Below are 23032 nucleotides of genomic sequence, written 5' to 3'. Positions count from 1 at the left end.
TCTCAAAAAAAAAAAAAAAAAAGTAAGGTGCAAAAGTTGCACAGAACGTTTTCTCTCTAAGCAGAGTGAATTTTTTTTCTTTTTTTTTTTTTTGAGATGCAATCTTGCTCTGTCACCCAGGCTGGAGTGCAGTGGTGCCATCTCGGCTTACTGCAACCTCCACCTTCTGGGTTTAAGCAATTCTCCCGCCATGATTGTACCACTGCACTCCAGCCTGAGTGACACAGTGAGATCCCATCTCAAAAACTGGCCAAATATTAACTAATCATGATACAATAGGGAATAATTAAAAGATTTTAAAAACCTGGCTCTTACCCACTTTGTCACCTTATTAGTCAGAAGGTGTAATAAAGTGACTCATGCTCCCTTAGGACCTCATGCCTGCCTATCTATTGATCTATCTATCTGCCTACCTACCTATCTATTTATTTGACAGTCTCATTCTGTTGCCCAGGCTCGAGTGCAGTGGCATGATCTTGGCTCATTGCAACCTCCACCTTCTGAGTTCAAGCGATTCTCCTGCCTCAGCCTCCCGAGTAGCTGGGATTACAGGTGCCCACCACCATGCCCGGCTAATTTTTGTTTTTTGTTTTTGTTTTTGAGATGGAGTTTCACTCTTGTCGCCCAAGCTGGAGTGCAATGGTGCAACCTCAGCTCACCGCAACCTCCACCTCCTGGGTTCAAGCGATTCTCCTGCCTTAGCCTCCCGAGTAGCTGGGATTACAAGCATGCGCCACCACGCCTGGTTAATTTTGTATTTTTAGGATAGACGGGGTTTCTCCTTACTGGTCAGGTTGGTCTCGAACTCCTGACCTCAGGTGATCCTCCAGCCTCGGCCTCCCAAAGTGCTGGGATTCCAGGCGTGAGCCACCGTGCCTGGCCTGAATTTAAATACAGAGAAGATTGTATAGGTACAAGGGGTGGATTTCTTCAAAGGAGATCAAGGGGAGTGTTTAAAAGAATGTCTTAAAGGTAAACGTTGTGTAGGAGGTAACTGATTGTTTTTCTTCGGTTTCTTTCATCCTAGTCATAAATCTGGAAATATATACGAAGGCCAGTGGGAAGACAACATGCGCCACGGGGAGGGGAGGATGAGGTGGCTGACCGCCAATGAAGAGCACACCGGGCGGTGGGAAAGGGGCCTCCAGGTACGCCCGGGCGGGGGAGCAGTTCATACCCAGAGGCGGACGATCCACCGATTCTCAACACATGTATTATGTCTTTTTGGGTTTTTTTTTTTTTTTTTTTTTGAGACGGAGTCTCTCTCTCTCTGTCGCCCAGGCTGGAGTGCAGTGATGCAATCTCGGCTCACTGCAGCCTCCACCTCCCAGGTTCAAGCAGTTCTCCTGCCTCAACCTCTGGAGTAGCTGAGATTACAGGCACCCGCCACTATGACCTGACTAATTGTTGTTTTTGTATTTTTAGTAGGGATGGAGTTTCACCATGTTGACCAGGTTGGATTCGAACTCCTGACCTCAAATGATCTGCATGCCTCAGCCTCCTAAGGTGCTAGGATTACAGGCATGAGCCACCAAACCCAGCCTGTTTGTTTTTAGAGACAGAGTCTTGCTCTGTCGCCCAGGCTGGAGTGCAGTGGCGTGATCTCAGCTCACTGCAGCCTCCACCTCCTGGGTTCAAGCAATTCTCCTGCCTCAGCCTCTGGAGTAGCTGAGATTACAGGCGCCCACCACCAAGGCCCGGCTAATTTTTTTTTTTTTTTTTTTTTTTTTTGTATTTTTAGTAGAGATGGGGTTTCACTATGTTGGCCAGGCTGGTTTCGAACTCCTTTGTATCTAAGCTGAAGGGCAGGTGTTGTTTCTGTTTTACGGATGAGGAACTTAGAAGGCTTAAATCATCTGCCTTAGTTCGAAAGACTCATTAATAAGCAGCTGAGCTGAAATTGAACCCAAGTCTGTGCAACTCCAGAGTCCAAGTTCTTCGCCCTTTGCAGTTTTCATTGTGTTTATCCTAATTTTGAGGGGGTTCGGGTCAAGAGAGAAACTGCTTTGCGCATGTCTGACGGCCGTCTGCTTTCTTTTCAGAATGGCTTTGGAACACACACATGGTTTCTAAAGAGAATCCCCAGTTCCCAGTATCCCTTGAGAAATGAATACATAGGGGAGTTTATAGACGGACATCGTCACAGATGTGGCAGGTTTTATTACGCCAGTGGAGTCGTGTACGACGGAGAATGGGTTTCCAATAAGAAACATGGCACGGTGAGTACAGACCTGGGAAGATCACATTTCAAACAACGATGTAAAGCCATTGAAATTATGTAAAGCCGTTGACATGTCCCAGTATAATTGCAGATTTGTCTATTTCCGCTTTCAGTTCTGTCAGTTTTGCTTCATATATTTGAAGTTTGTTGTTCGGGGCACACACGTGGAGGGTCATTATGCATTGGTGCTCTGGCTCTTTTGGTCATCACGTAATTTCCTATTAACCCTGCTAATTTTCTTTCTTTCTGAGACGCAGTCTTGCTCTGTCGCCCAGGCTGGAGTACATTGGTGCGATCTCAGCTCACTGCAACCTCTGCTTCCCAGGTTCAAGTGATTCTCCTTCCTTGGCCTCATGAGTAGCTGCGATTACAGGTGCAGGCCACTACGCCTGGCTGATTTTTGTATTTTTAGTAGAGACAGGGTTTCCTCATGTTGGCCAGGCTGGTCTCGAACTCCTGACCTCAAGTGATCTGCCCACCTCAGCCTCCCAGAGTGCTGGGATTACAGGTGTGAGCCACCAACCACACTGGCCAACCCTGGTAATTTTCATTTCTCTGAAGTCTATTTTGTCTATGTTGTAAATATAGGCGCTCTAGATGTCTTTTTGATTGTGGTAAAGTACACATAAGATTTACCATCTTAATTTCTTTTTTTGTTTGTTTGTTTGTTTTTTTTTTGAGACGGAGCCTCGCTCTGCTGTCCAAGCTGGAGTGCAGTGGCTGGATCACAGCTCACTGCAAGCTCCGCCTCCTGGGTTTACACCATTCTCCTGCCTCAGCCTCCCGAGTAGCTGGGACTATAGGCACCTGCCGCGTCGCCCAGCTACTTTTTTGTATTTTTTAGTAGAGACGGGGTTTCACCGTGTTAGCCAGGATGGTCTCAATCTCCTGACCTCGTGATCCACCCATCTCGGCCTCCAAAAGTGCTGGGATTACAGGCATGAGCCACTGTGCCTGGCAAAATATTTTCAATGGTCAATGATTTCCTGTGTATTTAGTGGTTATTTGGTTTTTTTGGTGTGTGTGTGTGTGTGCATGTGTGATGGTGGTTTTGGTTCGCAACTGACAGTCTAGTGTTGTCTGCCATGTGTAATACAGAATAATGTAGGCTTCAGCAACTCATTGCTGTCAGAATTTCTCTTCCATGTATCCATAGTATCTCCCACCATGTCACTTTCACCCTTGTGTTTTTCCTCCTTCGTGATTGGAAGTCGGCTGCTGTGGTTCCAGCCTTCACATCCGCATACCATACTAAGTAGAAGAAAAGGAGGAACTTTTGATAGAAGCTCTCTAAAAGGGTCTTTCATTTCACAGAGCCAAATAGGGTCATTTGCCCACTTCTGAATCGGTAACTGACTATTGACCTGGGTTTGACAAATCTCAGGGAGTCTTGGCCGGGCATGGTGGCTCACGCCTGTAATCCCAGCACTTTGGGAGGCTGAGGTGGACAGACACTTGAGGTCAGGAGTTCAAGACCAGCCTGGCCAACATGGTGAAACCCCATCTTTACTAAAATTACAAAAGTTAGCCAGGCGTGGTAGTGGGCACCTGTAATCCCAGCCTCTTGGGAGACTGAGGAAGGAGAATAGCTTGAACCCAGGAGGTGGAGGTTACAGTAAGCCAAGATCGTGCTACGGCACTCCAGCCTGGGTGACAGCGAGGCTCCGTCTCACAAAAAAAAAAAAAAAAGAAAGAAAGAAATCAGGGACTCTCTATTGTGTGATGGGCATTCTGCTGGTCACTAGCCTAGTTTAATAAGACACATTCTGTGGCCTAGAGGTGCTTAAAATTGGAGAAAGATTGTGGGGGAGATAGAGAGAGGGGAGGAGGAGGAATAGAAGAAGGAAAAAGAGAGAGAACTTATACAGTGCATGAGACCCAGGAGCCTGACTGTATGTGGAGTAAGTGCTGTATTTTCAAAACAAACGAAAAGCTCCAAACCCTTGAGAAAACTATCAAGGTACATTTACTCATGCTTTGCTTTGCTTTCCTTTCCTTCCCTTCTTCTTTTCTTTCCTTCTCTTCTTCTTTCCTTTCCTTTCCTTTCCTCCTTCTTTCCTTTTTTGAGGCAGACTCTCTGTCACCCAGGCTGGAGTGCAGTGATGTGATCTCGGCTCACTGGAACCTCCGCCTCCTGGGTTCAAGTGATTCTCCTGCCTCAGCCTCCCGAGTAGCTGGGACTATAGTACACGCCACCACACCTGGCTAATTTTTGTATTTTTAGTAGCGATGGGGTTTCACCATGTTGGCCAGTCTGATCTCGAACTCCTGACCTTGTGATCCGCCTGCCTCGGCCTCCCAAAGTGCTGGGATTACAGGTGTGAGCCACTGTACCCGGCCTTACCACTGTTTTTCTAAGAAAACTTTTCCTAAACTGCACAAAGTTGTTTTTGTGTCTGCAGGGCCGATTAACTTTCAAGAACGGGCGTGTGTACGAAGGCGCATTCTCCAATGACCACATAGCCGGGTTTCCAGATCTTGAAGTTGAATTCATCAGCTGCCTAGACCTGTCTCCAGGAGTTGCCCAAAGATTGTCCAGGAGTGCCGGTAGGAAGCATTCACCTGTTGAAATAAAATTGGCCTGTTTTTATCCACGGTCTCCCCTCATGAAAATACACTGAACGCTTCAGAAAACAGAAGTTACCTGTGAGCAACACCCTTTCTAAAAAAAAATTTGGCCGGGCGCGGTGGCTCAAGCCTGTAATCCCAGCACTTTAGGAGGCCGAGACGGGCGGATCACGAGGTCAGGAGATCGAGACCATCCTGGCTAACACGGTGAAACCCTGTCTCTACTAAAACATACAAAAAATTAGCCGGGAGTGGTGGCAGGTGCCTGTAATCCCAGCTACTCGGGAGGCTGAGGCAGGAGAATGGCGTAAACCTGGGAGGCGGAGCTTGCAGTGAGCTGAGATCCGGCCACTGCACTCAAGCCTGGGTGACAGAGCCAGACTCCGTCTCAAAAAAAAAAAAAAAAAGAAAAAAAATTTGAGACAAAGTCTCGCTCTGTCACTACAGCCTCAGACTCCTGGGCTCCAGTGATCCTCCCACTTCAGCCTCGCCTATAGCTGGGAATACAGATGTGCACCACCATGCCTAGCTAATTTTTTTTTTTCTTTTTTTTTTTTGAGACGGAGTCTCGCTCTGTCGCCCAGGCTGGAGTGCAGTGGCCAGATCTCAGCTCGCTGCAAGCTCCACCTCCCGGGTTTACGCCATTCTCCTGCCTCAACCTCCCGAGTAGCTGGGATTACAGGCACCTGCCACCACGCCCGGCTAGTTTTCTGTATTTTTTTAGTAGAGACGGGGTTTCACCGTGTTAGCCAGGATGGTCTCGATCTCCTGACCTCGTGATCCGCCCGTCTCGGCCTCCCAAAGTGCTGGGATTACAGGCATGAGCCACTGTGCCCAGCCTGCATTCTTAGTAGGTTTTTGGAATATTCTTGTATCACATTTTGGTAGAAAATCATTGTGACATAACACTGAGAAATTTTAACATTGCTTTTCATAGTTATCTCCAAGGATGGGTGCAGTGGCCCATGCCTGTAATCCCAGCACTTTGGGAGGCCAAGGCAGGGGGATCACCTGGGCTCAGGAGTTTGAGACCAGCCTGGGCAACATGGTGAAACGCTGTGTCTACAAAAAGTACAAAAATGAGCTGGGCCGTGACGGTGCATGTCTGTAGTCCCAGCTACTCGGGAGGGTGAGGCGGGAGGATCGCTTGAGACTGGGAGGCAGAGGTTGCAGTGAGCTGAGATCATGCCACTGCACTCCAGCCTGGGCGACAGAGTGAGGCCCTGTCTCAAAACAAAAACACAAACAAAACAAAACAAAAACACCAAACAAACCGTAATTATCCCCTGTATTTGCCTTCCTTCATTAGAACTGATCAGAAAGCTTGATGGCAGTGAAAGTCATTCTGTGTTGGGGTCGAGCATTGAGCTGGATCTAAATTTGCTCCTGGACATGTACCCTGAGGCAGCCCGACCTGAAGAAAAGAAGCAGGTAAAATCTTTTTTATTGGTATCAGTGGCATCCTGGAGAAATACAGCTGGTGACTGCTGTCACGTGTTGAATGTTTTTTTTTTTTTTTTTTTTTGTGACCGAGTTTTGCTCTGTCACCCAGGCTGGAGTGCTATGGCGCAATCTCTGCTGCCTGCCACCTCTGCCTCCTGGGTCCAAGCAATTCCCCCACCACAGCCTCCCGAGTAGCTGGGATTACAGGCGTGCGCCACCACACCTGGCTATTTTTTTGTATTTTGGTAGAGACGGGGTTTCACCATATTGGCCAGGCTGGTCTGGAACTCCTGACCTCAGGTGATCCGCCCGCCTCGGCCTCCCAAAGCGCAGGGTGATGGGTGTGAGCCACCACGCCCAGCCTAGAACAGTGCTTTAGATCGGGCAGACGATACATGTTTATTCAATTGAACTGCGTTTTCAAAAGCAGGAATTAATGCTCAGCGTAACAGATGCCTGAAGCCGCCCAGGCAGGGCTTCCTGTCTCCCTTAGGACCCCAAATCCTGTTCTTTGCGTTCTCTGAGTGTCTCATTGAAGAGGGTAGGGCATGGGGTGAGTGGTTCTGGAGAACAGGACGCTGTGCAGAGGGCAGGGCTGCCTGTCTCCCTTGGGACCCCAAATCCTGTTCTTCACATTCTCTGAGTGTCTCACTGAAGAGGGTAGGGCATGGGGTGAGTGGTTCTGGAGAACAGGACGCTGTGCAGAGGGCAGGGCTGCCTGTCTCCCTTGGGACCCCGAATCCTGTTCTTCACGTTCTCTGAGTGTCTCATTGAAGAGGGTAGGGCATGGGGTGAGTGGTTCTGGAGAACAGGACGCTGTGCAGAGGGCAGGGCTGCCTGTGTGGGGAATTTGGAGCAGCTTAAGGGCATCAAGGATCTGGGGAAAATCCTAAAAGGTGAAATGTGACAGAGGGAGGTGAGTAAAGCAACAAGCACGAATATTGTTGCTTTTTTTTTTTTTTTTTTGAGACGGAGTTTCCCTCTTGTTGCCCAGGCTGGAGTGCAATGGCATGATCTTGGCTTTTGGGTTCAAGCGATTCTCCTGCCTCAGCCTCCTGAGTAGCTGGGATTACAGGCACGCACCACCAAGCCTGGCTATTTTTTGTATTTTTAGTGGAGATGGAGTTTCACCGTGTTGCCCAGGCTGGTCTCCAACTCCTGACCTCAGGTGATCCTTCCACCTCGGCCTCCCAAAGTGCTGGGATTACAGGCATGAGCCACCGCACATGCAATTTTGCTTCTTTCAGACTTTCAGCCCTACATGTGGTGTGAGTTGCATGTTTCGTACATGCTGTTGATCAGGCTGAGGGATTCCTTTCTATTCCTGATTTGCTGAGGGTGCTTATCATGAATGGATGTTAAATTCTGTGAAATGCTTCAGCTGATAGAATCATTTGGTTCATCTCCAGTCTGTCAGTAGTGTGAATTACACTGATTGATTTTTCAAACGTGAACCAGCTTTGCAATTCTAGGCTAAACGCTACTTGGTATTGCTGTATTATCTTTGTTTTTTTGTTTGTTTGTTTTTGTTTGTTTGTTTTTTTTTTTTTTTGAGCTTGGGTCTTGCTGTGTCACCCTGGCTGGAGTGAAGTGGTGCGATCTCAGCTCACTGCAGTCTTGACCTTCTGGGCTCGAGCAATCCTCCCGCCTCAGCTTCCTGTGTAGCTGGGACTATATGGGCACTCGCCACTGTGCCTGGTTAATTTCTTTAATTTTTAATTTTCAGTTGAGACACGGTCTCACTATGTTGCACAGGCTGGTCTCGAGTTCCCAGGCTCAAGCGATCCTCCCGCCTTGGCCTCACAAGGTGCTGGGATGACAGGCATGAGCCAGCACGCATGGCTACTATTCTTTATATATCGCTGGATTCCACTTATTTTGTTGAGGATTTTTGCACATGTGCTGATGAGGAATAAGGATCTGCAGACAGTAGAATTTTGTTGCCGCCACTGAGAGAGGAAGCCAGCACATGCCGTGTGAAAGGAAGTCTGTTTTCCAGATAACTTTTTTTTTTTTTTTTTTTTTGAGACGGAGTCTTGCTCTGCCGCCCAGGCTGGAGTGCAGTGGCCGGCTCTCAGCTCACTGCAAGCTCCGCCTCCCGGGTTCACACCATTCTCCTGTCTCAGCCTCCTGAGTAGCTGGGACTACAGGCGCCCGCCTCGTCGCCCGGCTAGTTTTTTGTATTTTTTAGTAGAGACGGGGTTTCACCGTATTAGCCAGGATGGTCTCGATCTCCTGACCTCATGATCTGCCCGTCTCGGCCTCCCAAAGTGCTGGGATTACAGGTGTGAGCCACCATGCCTGACTGTTCTTTTTATAATTTTTAAATTTTATTTATTTATTTTGAGACAGTCTCACTCTTGATGCCCAGGCTGGAGTGCAGTGACGTGATTTTGGCTCACTGCAACCTCCTCCTCCCGGGTTCAAGCAATTCTCCTGCCTCAGCCTCCTGTGTAGCTGGTATTATAGGTGCCCGGCACCAGGCCCAGCTAATTTTGTATTTTTAGTAGAGATGGGGTTTCATCATGGTGGCCAGGCTGATCTGGAACTACTGACCTCAGGTGATCTGCCTCGGCCTCCCAAAGTGCTGGGATTACAGGCTTGAGCCACCGTGCTCAGCCATCTTTTATTCTTAATCCACGCATGACTTTCTTCCTTTCAGGTAGAATATGCTGTGTTAAGAAATATTACAGAATTAAGAAGAATCTACAGCTTTTATAGCAGCCTGGGATGTGACCACTCTCTGGATAATACCTTTCTGATAAAGCTTCACTTCTGGAGATTTCTAAAAGATTGCAAATTTCATCACCACAGACTAACTCTTGCTGATATGGACAGGATATTAAGTGGTGAGTATTCCAGATCCTTCACATCTTTTGGTTTAAAGCAGGGGTCCAGGCTGGGTGCAGTGGCTCATGCCTGTAATCCCAGCACTTTGGGAGGCCAAGGCAGGCGGATCACAAGGTCAGGAGTTTGAGACCAGCCTAACCAACATGGTGAAACCCCGTCTCTACTAAAAGATACAAAAAATTGTCCAGGCATGGTGGTGCACGCCTGTAATCCCAGCCATTTAGGAGGCTGAGGCGGGAGGATCGCTTGGACCCGGGAGGCGGAGGTTGCAGTGAGCCGAGATCATGACATTACACTCCAGCCTGGGCGACAGGGCAAGACTCCATCACACACACACACACACACACACACACACACACACACACACACACACAAAAGGCAGGGGTCCCCAATCCCCAGGCCATGGATCAGTACTGGTCTGTGGCCTGTTAGGAAACAGGCTGCATAGTGGAAGGTGAGCCATGGGCAAGCAAGTGAACCTTCATCTTTTTTTTTTTTGTTTTCTTTTGTTTTGAGACAGAGTTTCGCTCTTGTTGCCCAGGCTGGGGTGCAGTGGCATGATCTCGGCTCACCACAACCTCCGCTTCCTGGGTTCAAGTGACTCTCCTGCCTCAGCCTCCTGAGTAGCCGGGATTACAGGCATGGGCCACTATGCCCAGCTAATTTTTGTGTTTTTTAGTAGAAATGGGGTTTTTCCATGTTGATTAGGCTGGTCTCAAACTCCTGACCTCAGATGATCCACCTGCCTCGGCCTCCCAAAGTGCTGGGATTACAGGCATGAGCCACCGCACCCAGCCTACCTTCATCTGTTTTTACAACCATTCCCCATCGCTGGCATTACCTCCTGCAGATCAGTGGGCATTAGATTCTCACAGGAGCGCAAATCCTCCTGTGAACTGGCACGCGAGGGATGTAGGTCGCACGCTGCTTAAGAGAATCTAATGCCTGATGATCTGTCGCTGTCTCCCGTCACCCCCAGATGGGGCCGTCTAGTTGTAGGAAAACAAGCTCAGGCCCCCACTGAGTCTACATGATGGTGAGTTGTAGAATTGTTTCATTATGTATTACAATGTCATCCTAATCGAAATAAAGTGTGCAGTAATTCAAATGCGCTTGAATCATCCTGAAACCAACAGTCCCCCCACCCCTTCCCACCATTCATGGAAAAATTGTCTTCCACAAAATCGGTCCCTGATGCCAAAAAGGTTGGGGACCGCTGGTTTAAAGGACAGTGTCACAGTGTCACCTGGAAAGCAGTTGGAAATGCGGAGGGAGTGGTGAAGGCCCAGGATGGGAGAAGAGTGTTGCAGAAATCAGCACGTGGTCTTGTTCCCCTGTGATTACGATGTACTTGAAGAGACAGTGTCGTGACGTAACAGCAACAGTACGAGGTCACCTACAAAAGCAGGGCCAGCCATGCATGGTCCCAGGGTGAAATCCAGTCCGCCCCTGTTCCCCTAAATCATGCTTTACTGGAACACAGACACGCCCATTTGCTCACACGTTTGTGACTGCTTTACCCCAAAGCACCACTGCGGAGGGGTTGTGATGCAGACTGTCTGGTCCACCAAGCCTAAAATACTTACTCTCCGGCCCTTTACAGAAAGTTTGCCTCCCTCTCCCCCGACCACCGATCTACAGTAAAAAAGCACTGAATTGTCAGGTCAGAGTTGGGGAGACGGCCAGGCCTTGTGGCTCACGCCTGTAATCCCAGCTCTTTGGAAGGCCGAGGTGGATCACTTGAGTCCAGGAGTTTGAGACCAGCCTGGCCAATGTGGTAAAACTCCGTCTCTACTAAAAACACAAAAATTAGCCAGGTGTGGTGGTACATGCCTGTATTCCCAGCTACTTAGTGGGAGGTTGAGGCAGGAGTAGAATCACTTGAACCTAGGAGGTGGAGGTTGCAGTGAGCCAAGATTTCCATCCTGGGTGACAGAGTGAGACTCTGTCTCAGCAACCAAAAAAAAAAAAAAAAAAGGCTGGGCGCAGTGGCTCACGCCTGTAATCGGCCCTTTGAGAGGCCAAGGCGGGCAGACCATGAGATCAGGAGTTTGAGACCATCCTGGCTAACACGGTGAAACCCCGTCTCTACCAAAAATACAAAAAATTAGCTGGGTGTGGTGGTACATGCCTGTAGTCCCAGCTACTCGGGAGGCTGAGGCAGAAGAATCGCTTGAACTTGCGAGGCGGAGGTTGCAGTGAGCTGAGATTGCGCCACTGCACTCAGGCCTGGGCAACAGAGTGAGACTCCACTCTCCAAAAAAAAAAAAAAAAAAAAAGGGGGGAGAATCAGCAGTGGCTTGGAAGAGTCTAGAAAAGGCCCTAAGTAGTCTTAGGATTGGTCTTGATTTCAAATTAGGAAGTTGAAGTGATACATTTTAACAACTTTGGAAGTTTGACTTCTTTCAGCCAAATTCTGGGAGGCAGAGCTGCAGGCTTCAAATTATCCACTTGAAAAATAAAGTATTAGAAAAATTGCCCATTTACGTCAAAGTTTAGTGTTTGAAACATACTTAAAATACATTCAGAATTAGCAGCATTCATCAGATTGTCTCAGACTACTGTGGAAAACATTGGGACAAGATGTCTCGTCTTGTAAAGGAACCAGATTGACTTTTTTTTTTTTTTTAGACGAAGTCTCGCTCTGTTGCCAGGCTGGAGTGCAGTGACTCAATCTTGGCTCACTGCAAGTCCTGCCTCCTGGGTTCCAGCAATTCTTCTGCCTCAGTCTCCCGAGTAGCTGGAATTACCGGTGTGCACCACCACACCTGGCTAATTTTTTGTATTTTTGGTAGAAAGACGGTTTGACCATGTTGCCCAGGCTGGTCTCAAACTCCTGACCTCAGGCAATTTGCCTGCTTCAGCTTCCCAAAGTGCTGGGATTACAGGCGTGAGCCACTGCGCCTGGCTTTCACAGAGTTTTAAATTTTTAGTTGGATGCTTATACATGTTCAGAGCATTTTGAAATAAGTACTCTCTCATATTCAGTTCCTCAAATTGTATACCAGGAACAAATAATATGGAAGGTTCGAGCAAATATCAGACATCCTCTCCAATTTTCTTATTTTAGCCACTAATGACATACCAGTTGAAGAAATCCATTCTCCATTTACAACAATACTTCTGAGAACATTTTTTAATTACCTCCTGCCTTTGGCATACCACACTTATCACGAAGAGTTCCAGTCAGTACTATTTCTGGACCCTCGTTGGGGGACGGAGCATGGCTAGATTGTACTATTGTCATAAAGCCCTCTTTTCTTCAGCAGTCATTTTTATTTTTTGGAAACGGAGTCTTGCTCTGTTGCCCAGGCTGGAGTGCAGTGGCACAATCTTGACTCACTGCAACCTCTGCCTCCCAGGTTCAAGCAAGGCTCCTGGGTAGCTGGGATGACAGGCGTGTGCCACCATGCCTGGCAATTTGTTGTTGTTGTTGTTGTATTTTTAGTAGAGATGGGGTTTCACCATGTTGGCCAGGCTGGTTTCGAACTCCTGACCTCAGGCGATCCACCTGCCTCAGCCTCTCAAAGTGCTGGGATTACAGGTGTGAGCCACCGTGCCCAGCCTCAGCAGTCTTTTTTTTTTTTTTTAACATACCCTTGAAATGAAGGACTCAGAACACAACCTTTCCACAAATATGAACCACAAAGCCGTGAGACACTAGATCAAAGCTTTGAAAACCCTTCATATCCGAGTCAGGTCAATACTGCAAATATCTCTTGGGGTTTTTAATGCAGAAACAAATAATCACAACCAACTTTTCTTTCTTATGTCACAATTTTTTGTCTTTCTTACAGCAAAAGTGGTTTTATATCTTTTTGTAAAAAAGACTTATTTTTGTATTTATTTTTTTGAGATGGAGTCTTGCTCTGTCACCCAGGCTGGAGTGCAGTGGTGCAATCTTGGCTCACTGCAACCTCCACCTCCCGGGTTCCAGTGATTCTCCTGCCTCAGCCTCAGCCTCCCAAGTAGCTGGAATTGCAGGTGTACGCCACCAAGCCCAGCCAATTTTTTGCATTTTTAGTAGAGATGGGATTTCACCGTGTTGGCCAGGCTGGTCTTGAACTCGTGAACTCGAGTGATCTGCCCGCCTTGGCCTCCCAAAATGCTGGGATTGTAGGTGTGAGCCACTGACTCCGGCCTTCCCTTTCTATACTTTATACATTAGAAACAAATTATTAAGTCTAGCCTGTGCTCAAGGAGAAGGGAATTAATTTCCCTCTTTTGGAGAAGTAATTATCGTATCTTTTGATCATTATCACAGAAAGAGAAGCCCATCGCTCTTCTTGTGTTTTACAAAACTGATGATGGAGAACATTCATCCAAATGCCTGCCAGATAAAAGGTAAATACAAAACCAATAGGATTTGATTTACGGGCCCATTTTTTTTTTTCCTCAAAATATAAATCTGGGCTGGGGGTGCAGTGGCTCACTCCTGCAATCCCAGCACTTTGGGAGGCTGAGGCAGGCGGATCACCTGAGGTCAAGGAGTTCAAGACCAGCCTGGCCAACATGGCAAAACCCTGTCTCTACTAAAAACACAAAAAATTAGCCAGGCGTGGTGGTGCATGCCTCTAATCCCAGCTACTCGGGAGGCTGAGGCAGGAGAATCGCTTGAGCCTGGGGGGCGGAGGTTGCAGTGAGCCAAGATCGTGCCACAGCACTGCAGCCTGAGTGACAGCAAGACTCTGTCTCGGAAAAAACCAAAAACAATAGGATTGTATTTACTGCTGTTTTTTTTCTCAAAATAGAAGTCTGTAATCATTTTTCGACCGTTGTATTTTTAGGCAATTTATTTTGTGAGCAACAGCGGACGCTCTACTCTATGAATTACATGAATAAGTGCTGGGAGATCTATCTAGCTTACTGCAGACCCCGCGCAGCGCCTCCCCATGAGCCTACAATGAAGATGAGACACTTCCTCTGGATGCTGAAAGTAACCACCTAAGTTCAATACTGGCTTTCTATTTACAGTCACTTTGATTTTAATTAAAGAGAGGCAAGATATTCCAGCTATGACATGCAAATAATCAGGTGACGATCTGGGCTGGATTTTCAGGACCATTAAATGTTTATGGAGTCTCTTGGCAGAACAGTGGTCTGTGGTAGCGGAAGGAACAGAAATGGCCGTCACCTGCCCAATGTGCTCACAGATTAGGGCAAGACAATGGCCTATGGCCTATAACAATGGCCCATGGCATATATATATATATATATATATATATATATACTGCAATCCCAGTACTTTGGGAGGCTGAGGCGGGTGGATCACCTGAGATCAAGGAGTTCAAGACCAGCTTGGCCATATAAATTTATATATGCCATGGGCCATTGTCTTAAAATATATATATATATATATATATATTTTTTTTTTTTTTTTTTTTTTTTTTTTTTTTGAGACAGAGTGTTGCTGTTGTCACTCAGGCTGGAGTGCAATGAGGCGATCTTGGCTCACTGCAACCTCCACCTCCTGGGTTCAAGCAATTCTCCTGCCTCAGCCTCCTAAGAAGCTGGGATTACAGGTGCCTACCATCATGCCTGGCTAATTTTTGTATTTTTAGTAGAGACGGGTTTTCACCATGTTGCCCAGGCTGGTCTCAAACTCCTGACCTCAGGTGATCCACCTGCCTCGGCCTCCCTAAGTGCCGGGATTGCAGGCGTGAGCCACCGCGCCTGACTGGCCTGCAATATCTTTATTCACGCAGCTCCGGCCATTTAAACATGGGGCCAAGCGCAGTGCTGCATGCCTGTAATTCCAGCACTTTGGGAGACCGAGGCAGGAGGATGACCTGAGCTTAGGAATTCAAGACCAGCCTGGGCAACACAGTGAGATCCCCCTCTCTACAAAAAATGAACAAAACATAGCCGGGCATGGTAGTGCACACCTGTAGTCCCAACTACTTGGGAGGCTATAGTAAGCTGTGATCATGCCACTGTATTCCAGCCTGGTTGACAGAGGGAGGCCCTGTCCCAAAAAAAATCCCCCAAAAAACAAAAAGGGAAAACGGAGGAACACCTTACTCTGTTTGATGGACCAAAATGTTGCCTGATCCTAGAATAGCAATAAAGTCAACTGAAATCTTTATACAAAGGAAGGACTTTGGAAGGCTGAGGCGGGTGGATCACCTGAGGTCAGGAGTTTGAGACCAGCCTGGCCAACACTGTGAAACCCCATTTCTACTAAAAATACAAAAAAAATTAGCCAGGTGTGGTGGCGGGAGCCTGTAATCCCAGCTACTTGGGAGGCTGAGGCAGGAAAATTGCTTGAACCCAGGAGGCAGAGGTTGCAATGAGCTGAAATCGTGCCACTGCACTCCAGTCTAGGTAACAAGAGCAAAACTCTGTCTCAAAAAAAAAAAAAAAAAAAGGAAGTGGGGAAGATGAATGTCATTTAAAACAATTATAGTTTATTGAAAATGGAATTTTTAAAAGTTATTACTTGGGAAAATAGTGACAACATCTTATTTATACAGTGTTCTCATACTATTGGTTGTTTCTGTTCCATGGTACTTTTTTTTTTTTTAAAGACAGAGTCTCGCTCTTTCGCCAGGCTGGAGTACAGTGGCGTGATCTTGGCTCACTGCAACCTCCGCCTCCTGGGTTCAAGCAATTCTCCTGCCTCAGCCTCCCGAGTAGCTGGGACTACAGGCATGCATGACCATACTAAGCTGATTTTTGTATTTTTAGTAGAGGCGGGGTTTCACCGTGTTAGCAAGGATGGTCTCGATCTCTTGACCTCGTGATCCCGCCCGCGTCGGTCTCCCAAAGTGCTGGGATTACAGGCATGAGCCACTGTGCCTGGCCTGTTCCATGATACTTTTAATTTGTACTTGTGGGAACACAAATGATTAAACAGAATCAAATACTAATGCTAATAAAGAGTCTTTACAAATTTCGTAACGTTGTATACATAAGAAAAATGGATGGTAACCTAGTGTGTAACTGTGGGAAAATAGTTTGTTGTTTTGAGTGAGGGTCTCGCTCTGTCACCCAGGCTGGAGTGCGGTGGTGCAATCTTGGCTCCCGGCAGCCTTCACCTCCTGGGTTCAAGCGATCCTCCCAGCTCAGCCTCCTGAGTAGCTGGGACTACATGTGTGCCAACATACCCAGCTAATTTTTCTATTTTTTGTACAGATGTGTTACTGCCATGTTGCCCAGGCTGATCTTGAACTCCTGGGCTCAAGTAGTCCTCTTGCCTGGGTCTCCTGAAGTGCTGAGATCACAGGAGTGAGCCATTACACTTTGCCCTTTTCAGTTTTTCGTTTGTTTCAAGCATGTTTGCAATTGCCCATTGAAGTTTTTATTTTATTTTATTTATTTTATTTTATTTTATTTTATTTTTTACAGAGTCTTGCTCTGTCGCTCAGGCTGGAGTGCAGTGACATGATCTTGGCTCACTGCAACCTCCGCCTCCTGGGTTGAAGTGATTCTTCTGCCTCAGCCTCCTGAGTAGCTGGGATTACAGGAGCACGCCACCACACCCAGCTAGTAGAGACGGTTTCACCATGTTGCCCAGGTTGGTCTCAAACTCCTGAGCTCAGGTGATCCACACATCTCGGCCTCCCACAGTGCTAGGATTAGAGGCATGAGCCGCCGCACCCAGCCTCATTGAAGCGTTTTTGTGATGACTGTCTTACAGTCTCCGTCAGTCAGTTGTAACATCCCTGTCATCTTGGTGATGGCATCTCTGGACTGTCTTTTTTCATTCAGTTTTAGATCTTCCTGGTTCTTAGTATGAGTGTGTTTTTGTGTGTTTTGTTTTTTTGCTTTTTTTTTTGGAGGCGGAGTCTTGCTCTGTCTCCCAGACTGGACTGCAGTGGCATGATCTCGGCTCACTGCAACCTCTTCCTCCTGGTTCAAGTGATTTTCCTGCCTCAGCCTCCCAAGTAGCTGGGATTACAGGCACCTGCCACCATCCCAGGCTAATTTTTATATTTTTAGTAGAGATGGGGTTTCACCATGTTGCCCAGGCTGGTCGGTATGAGTGATTTTTTTTAAAATATTGAAACCTGAACATTTGAGTACAGTAAGTCCTCACTTAACTTTTTTTTTTTAATTTTTTTTTTTTTTTTTTTTTTTTGAGACAGAGTCTTACTCTGTAGCCAGGCTGGAGTGCGGTGGCGCGATCTCAACTCACCGCAACCTCCACCTCCCGGGCTCATGTGATTCCCCTGCGTTAGCCTCCCGACTAGCTGGGATTATAGGTGCCTGCCACCACACCCGGCTAATTTTTGTATTTTTAGTAGAGACAGGGTTTCACCATGTTACCGAGGATGATTGATATGAGTGATTTTTTTAAAAAAATATTGAAACCTGAACATTTGAGTACAGTAAGTCCTCACTTAACATTATTATTATCGAGACGGAGGCTTGCTCTGTCACCCAGGCTGGAGTACAGTAGTGCGATCTGAGCTCACTGCAACCTCTGCCTCCTGGGCTCAAGTGATTCCCCTGCCTCAGCCTCCCGAGTAGCTGGGATTACAGGCACCCGCCACACCCAGCTAATTATTTTGTATTTTTAGTAGAGCTGGGGTTTCCCCATGTTGGCCAGGATGGTCTCGATCTCTTGACCTCGTGATCCACCTGCCTCGGCCTCCCAAAGTGCTGGGATTACAGGTGTGAGCCACCGTGCCCGGCCCACTTAACATTATTGATTATTGATAGGTTCTTGGAAACTGTGACTTTAACCAATGCGAAGAGCGTAACTCTTCTTCATGTCAGTTATTCTGTGGTAAAACCGGTTTTGTTGTGCAGTACGTTGTTTCCCCAGGTGCTTTTCAGCCTACAGCATTGTGTTCATACTTCACACCTGGACTGTGTTCTGTTCTCCCATGTTCTATATCGTGTTCTGTGCCAAAAAATACTGTTATATTGGAGGTACTCGAGAAGGGATAGAGAGGTAAATTGTGTGTGTGTGTGTGTGTATGTATGTGTGTGTTTGAGACAGGGTCTTGCTCTGTCACCCAGGCTGGAGTGCAGTGTTGTGATCACAGTTCACTGTGGCCTCAAACTCCTGGACTTCAGTGATCCTCCCACCTCAGCCTCCTGAGTGGCTGGGACTGCAGGCATGCACCACCATGCTCAGCCTACATTTTTAATTTTTGTAGAGACAGGGTCTTGCTATGTTGCCCAGGCTGATCCCCCAATGCCTGGGCTCAAGTGATCCTCCCACCTCAGCCTCACAAGGTTCTGGGATTACAGGTGTGAGCTACCATGCCTGGCCGTACATACCAATGTTAATCCAGAATGCTTTTCAAAATTATCGGTCTTTAAAATATTAATTTATGGCTGGGTGCAATGTCTCATGCCTGTAATCCCAGCCCTTTGGGAGGCCGAGGGAGGTGGATCACTTGAGGTCAGGAGTTTGAGACCAGCCTGGCCAACATATAGTGAAACCCCATCTCTACTAAAAAATACAAAAATTAGCTGGACGTGGTGTTGTGCACCTGTAGTCCCAGCTACTTGGGAGGCTGAAGCAGGACAATCACTTGAACCCAGGAGGTGGAGGTTGCAGTGAGCTGAGATTGCACCACTGCACAGCAGCCTGGGTGACAGAGTGAGATTCCGTCTCTCAAAAAAAAGAAAAAAGATATTAATTTCTGGTACACTTTCTTAATGTGTTGATATAAATTGACATTAAAATATATAGCTGTTTACAATTATAGGCAGTTATGGTTTGATTTTCTTTCTTACAGGACTAAATAAAGAATTAACAGTAGCTACATTTATGGAAGTCACAGCAGAGGATAATCCTTTCATATATGATGGAATTGACAGCAACTTTGAACCTGAGGTTTGTAAAGAGCCGTCACAAACGGTACAGATCCAATTCAGGCTGTTGGTTTTGCCATGGATACCAAGAACAAAGAAGTAAGATTTTTTTTCTTTTTTTCATTAGCCTTTTCGTTGACACTTCTTTTTTTTTTAGAGACAGAGTCTTGCTCTGTCGCCCAGGCTGGAGTGTAGTGGCGCAATCTTGGCTCACTGCAAGCTCTGCCTCCCAGGTTCACGCCATTCTCCTGCCTCAGCCTCCCGAGTAGCTGGGACTACAGGCACCGCCACCACTCCTGGCTAATTTTTTTTTTTTTTTTTTTGTATTTTTTTAGTAGAGATGGAGTTTCACCATGTTAGCCAGGGTGGTCTTGATTTCCTGACCTCGTGATCCGCCTGCCTTGGCCTCCCAAAGTGCTGGGATTACAGGCGTGAGCCACCACACCCGGCCTTGAGCTGATTTTTTAAAAACAACTTTTTGTACAGAACGGGTCTCACTGTGTTGCCCAGGCTGGTCTCAAACTCCTGGGCTCAAACGATCCTCCTGCCTCAGCCTCCTAATGTGCTGAGATTACAGATGTGAGCCACTGTGACCAGTCTAAGAACCAAGATTTGATTGAAAGCAGTCTGAACACAAGTACAGAATATGTGTGTGTGTGTGTGTGTCTGTGTGCGTGTCTGTGCATGTGTGTGTATTTGTGCACGTGTCTGCATGTCTGTGCATGTGCAAACGTGTGCGTATTCAGATGTCAGGAAATAATGAACGCCAATCCATCAATGCTCTGTCTCCAGGTGTGTCAGAATGATGGAAACTCTCTGTGTTTTCTTTTATTTCAGCTGGTTTTCCTGGAATTCTTTGAAGCTCTCTTAAGCTTTGCGTTCGTATGTGTTACTGACCAAATGACTAAATCCTATGCAAATGTTCCAACTGATGATGTGTCTGGAAATAAACATGAAACTATTTATACAATACTCAATCAGGTAACACACAATGTCTTAGAATTAGGTAATCTTAGAATTACAGAGCAAGGAGGGCCGGGCGTGGTGGCTCACGCCTGTAATCCCAGCACTTTGGGAGGCCGAGGTGGGCGGATCACGAGGTCAGGAGATTGAGACCATCCAAGCTAACACGGTGAAACCCCGTCTCTACTAAAAATACAAAAAAATTAGCCAAGTGTGGTGGCGGCGCCTGTAGACCCAGCTACTCGGGAGGCCGAGGCAGGAGAATGGCGTGAACCCAGGAGGCGGAGCTTGCAGTAAGCTGAGATCGCACCACCGTACTCCAGCCTGGGCGACAGAGCGAGACTCCATCTCAAAAAAAAGACAGAGCAAGGAATGACTTTATTCTGGAATGGTTAAACCATCATCAAAACTATCTTGGTTTTACTAACCCTTCCAGAAAGTAATTTAAGAAGTCTTTCCTTTTTCCTTTTGAAATTTTATTTTATGTATTTTGAGACAAGAATTCATTCTGTCATCCAGGCTTGAGTGCAGTGGTGCAGTCACGGCTAACTGCAGCCTTGGCCTCCTGAGCTCACATGCTCCTCCCACCTCAGCCTCCTGAGTAACCAGGACTACAGGCTTGTGCCACCACACCCAGCTAATTTTTTTTTTTTTTTTTTTTGAGATAGAGTCTCACTGTGTTGCCCAGGCTGGAGTGCAGTGGCACAATCTCAGGTCACTGCCACCTCTGCCTCCTGGATTCAAATGATTCTCATGCCTCAGCCTCCCAAGTAGCCGGGATTACGGGCATGTGCCACCACACCTGGCTAATTCCTTATATTTTAGTAGAGACGGGGTTTCGCCATGTTGACCAGGCTGGTCTTGAACTCCTGACTTCAGTTGATCCACCCGCTTCAGCCTCCCAAAGTGCTAGGATTACAGGCCTGAGCCACTGTGTCTGGCCTTTTTGTATTTTTTTGTAGAGATGGGGTTTGCCATGTTGCCCAGGCTGGTCTCAAGCTCCTGAGCTCAACTGATCCTCCCGCCTCGGCCTCCCAAAGTGCTGGGATTAGAGGTATGAGCCACCGCGCCCGGCCAAGATGTCTTTTTCACATTTTGGAAGTGTGTACAGATTTTTTTTAAGTTTGGGAAAGTGAGTTTCCTGGCCATGACCCAGAAAGTGGACTCCTAGCCACAGCAGAGATTTCATAATGAAGGTCACAGTGCATACCGACATGCTGGGTGGGCCACTAGACCACACATGAGAAAATCAGAGGTATTGGCCGGGCGTGTTGGCTCACGCCTGTAATCCCAGCACTTTGGGAGGCTGAGGCCAGCAGATCATGAGGTCAGGAGATCGAGACCATCCTGGCTAACACGGTGAAACCCAGTCTCTAATTTAAAAAAAAAAAAAAATATATATATATATATATACACACACACACACAAAATTAACCAGGCATCGTGGCAGGTGACTGTAGTCCCAGCTACTCAGGAGGCTGAGGCAGGAGAATGGCATGAACGTAAGAGGTGGAGCTTGCAGTGAGCCAAGATCGTGCCACTGCACTCCAGCCTGGGCGACAGAGCGAGACTCCATCTCAAAAGGAAATCAGAGGTATTTTATAGGAGATGCTTTGTTACATGGATCCAGTGTTTCTAAGAGTGGACAGCCTGCTCAGGAGCAGATCTGTCGGGGAACAGTTCCTGAGTGTGCGTGGGATGCTAAACAGGTCCCCAGGGCTTGCTTACAAGGACGGACACCCAGGCCAGGCACGATGGCTCACGCCTGTAATCTCAGCACTTTGGGAGGCCAGGGTGGGCGGATCACTTGAGGTCAGGAATTCGAGACCAGCCTGGCCAACCATGGTGAAACCCCGTCTCTACTAAGAATACACTGGAACCTGAACGTTCATGTCATGCTCCAAGGGAATCACTGCTCCCTTTTGACCAATAGTTTGGGAGTGTGATTTAGAGATCATAGAGGCTCGGCTTCAAACTTACTAAAGCCGATCCTTCTTGCTCAGCTCACGGTAGCTTCGCACACTCCGGTCATGTGGGGAGGCAAAGGTAGAATTTTGTTCCCCGGAGGAAAGTGTGCTGTGAAGAGGGACAGCAAGCTCCAGAGACGGGCAGAAGGCTGGCCTTGAGCCGCCAGCTGAGTGCGCACGCATGTGAGGGAACAGCTGGGACCTCAGGGAAGGGCCGCCGGAAGAAGGGGAGGAACCTCAAGGACTCACGCAGGGCTGGGAGGAGTTTGCATTCCCAGTCCCAGCGTGGAGAAGCCTTCACATCCACAATGGGCGTGGGGCTGGGTACCTAAAAGTTCACTCTCTGGGTGTGTGTGGGATGTGTGTTTGGGGGGGTGTGTGTGGGGGGGATGTGTGGGGGTGGGTGTGTGGGTGCGTGTTTGTGGGTGTGGATGTGTGTGGGTGTGTGTGTGTGTGGTTTTGAGACAAAATCTTGCTCTGTTGCCCAGGCTCGAGTGCAGTGGCACAATCTTGACTCACTGAAAGCTCTGCCTCCTGGGTTCAAGTGATTCTCCTGCCTCGGCCTCCCAAGCAGCTGGGATTACAGGTGCGCACTGCCACACCTGGCCAATCTTTGTATTTTTAGTAGAGACAGGGTTTCACTGTATTGGCCAGCCTGGTCTAGCACTTCTGGCCTCAAGTGATCCACCCGCCTCATTCTCTGAAACTTCTGGGATTACAAGCATGCACCACCACGCCTGGCTAATTTTTGTATTTTTAGTAGAGACAGGGTTTCACCAGCTTGTCCACGCTGGTCTCGAACTCCTGACCTCAAGTGATCCGCCCACCTTGGCCTCCCAAAGTGCTGGGATCACAGGGGTGAGTCACTGCACGCAGCCATTTTCTGGTTCTTGCCCCAAAAGCTTCAAAAGCTGTGGACTCTCGGGGTAATGACTGGCTTTTGTATGATGAGATGACTGGAGGCCAGGGGAGGGGCCCTTGATAGCTTCTTGTTGGAGCTGGTTGCCAGGGAATCAACCAGGAGATTAGCGGATTGGGACTTTCAGCTCCAGCCCAACCTCCCAGGAAGAAAGAGGGGCTGGAGCTTGAGTTCAATAACTGATAGTCAGTGACTTAATCGGGTCTACATATTGGACCCTCCATAAAATCCCCAAACGGGCTGGGCATCATGGCGCATGCCTGTAACCCCAGCACTTTGGGGAACCAAGGCAGGGGAATCGCTTGAGTTTGAGACCAGCCTGGGTAATAC

At 47.6% G+C, this 23032-nt stretch overlaps 1 protein-coding gene across 1 annotated transcript in view; it reads left to right on the top strand.

Moving 5' to 3' along the window:
- LOC115898163 (radial spoke head 10 homolog B2-like) overlaps nt 1-23032 on the top strand; it is a 33048-nt gene that overhangs the window by 9108 nt on the left and 908 nt on the right. Inside the window, exons 6-15 of the mRNA XM_030931978.1 lie at nt 1028-1148; nt 2043-2219; nt 4624-4768; nt 6099-6220; nt 8895-9081; nt 12153-12267; nt 13347-13426; nt 13870-14018; nt 18732-18875; nt 19691-19834. Of these exons, the coding sequence (XP_030787838.1) occupies nt 1028-1148; nt 2043-2219; nt 4624-4768; nt 6099-6220; nt 8895-9081; nt 12153-12267; nt 13347-13426; nt 13870-14018; nt 18732-18875; nt 19691-19834 (1384 nt within the window). The remainder of the gene's footprint in view (nt 1-1027; nt 1149-2042; nt 2220-4623; nt 4769-6098; nt 6221-8894; nt 9082-12152; nt 12268-13346; nt 13427-13869; nt 14019-18731; nt 18876-19690; nt 19835-23032) is intronic.

This window comes from Rhinopithecus roxellana, chromosome 6 (genome assembly GCF_007565055.1).
Source record: "Rhinopithecus roxellana isolate Shanxi Qingling chromosome 6, ASM756505v1, whole genome shotgun sequence".
Classification (NCBI taxonomy): Eukaryota; Metazoa; Chordata; class Mammalia; order Primates; family Cercopithecidae; genus Rhinopithecus; species Rhinopithecus roxellana.
The sequence above is the reverse complement of the archived record's forward strand: the minus strand, read 5'-3'. Positions and strand labels throughout refer to the sequence as shown.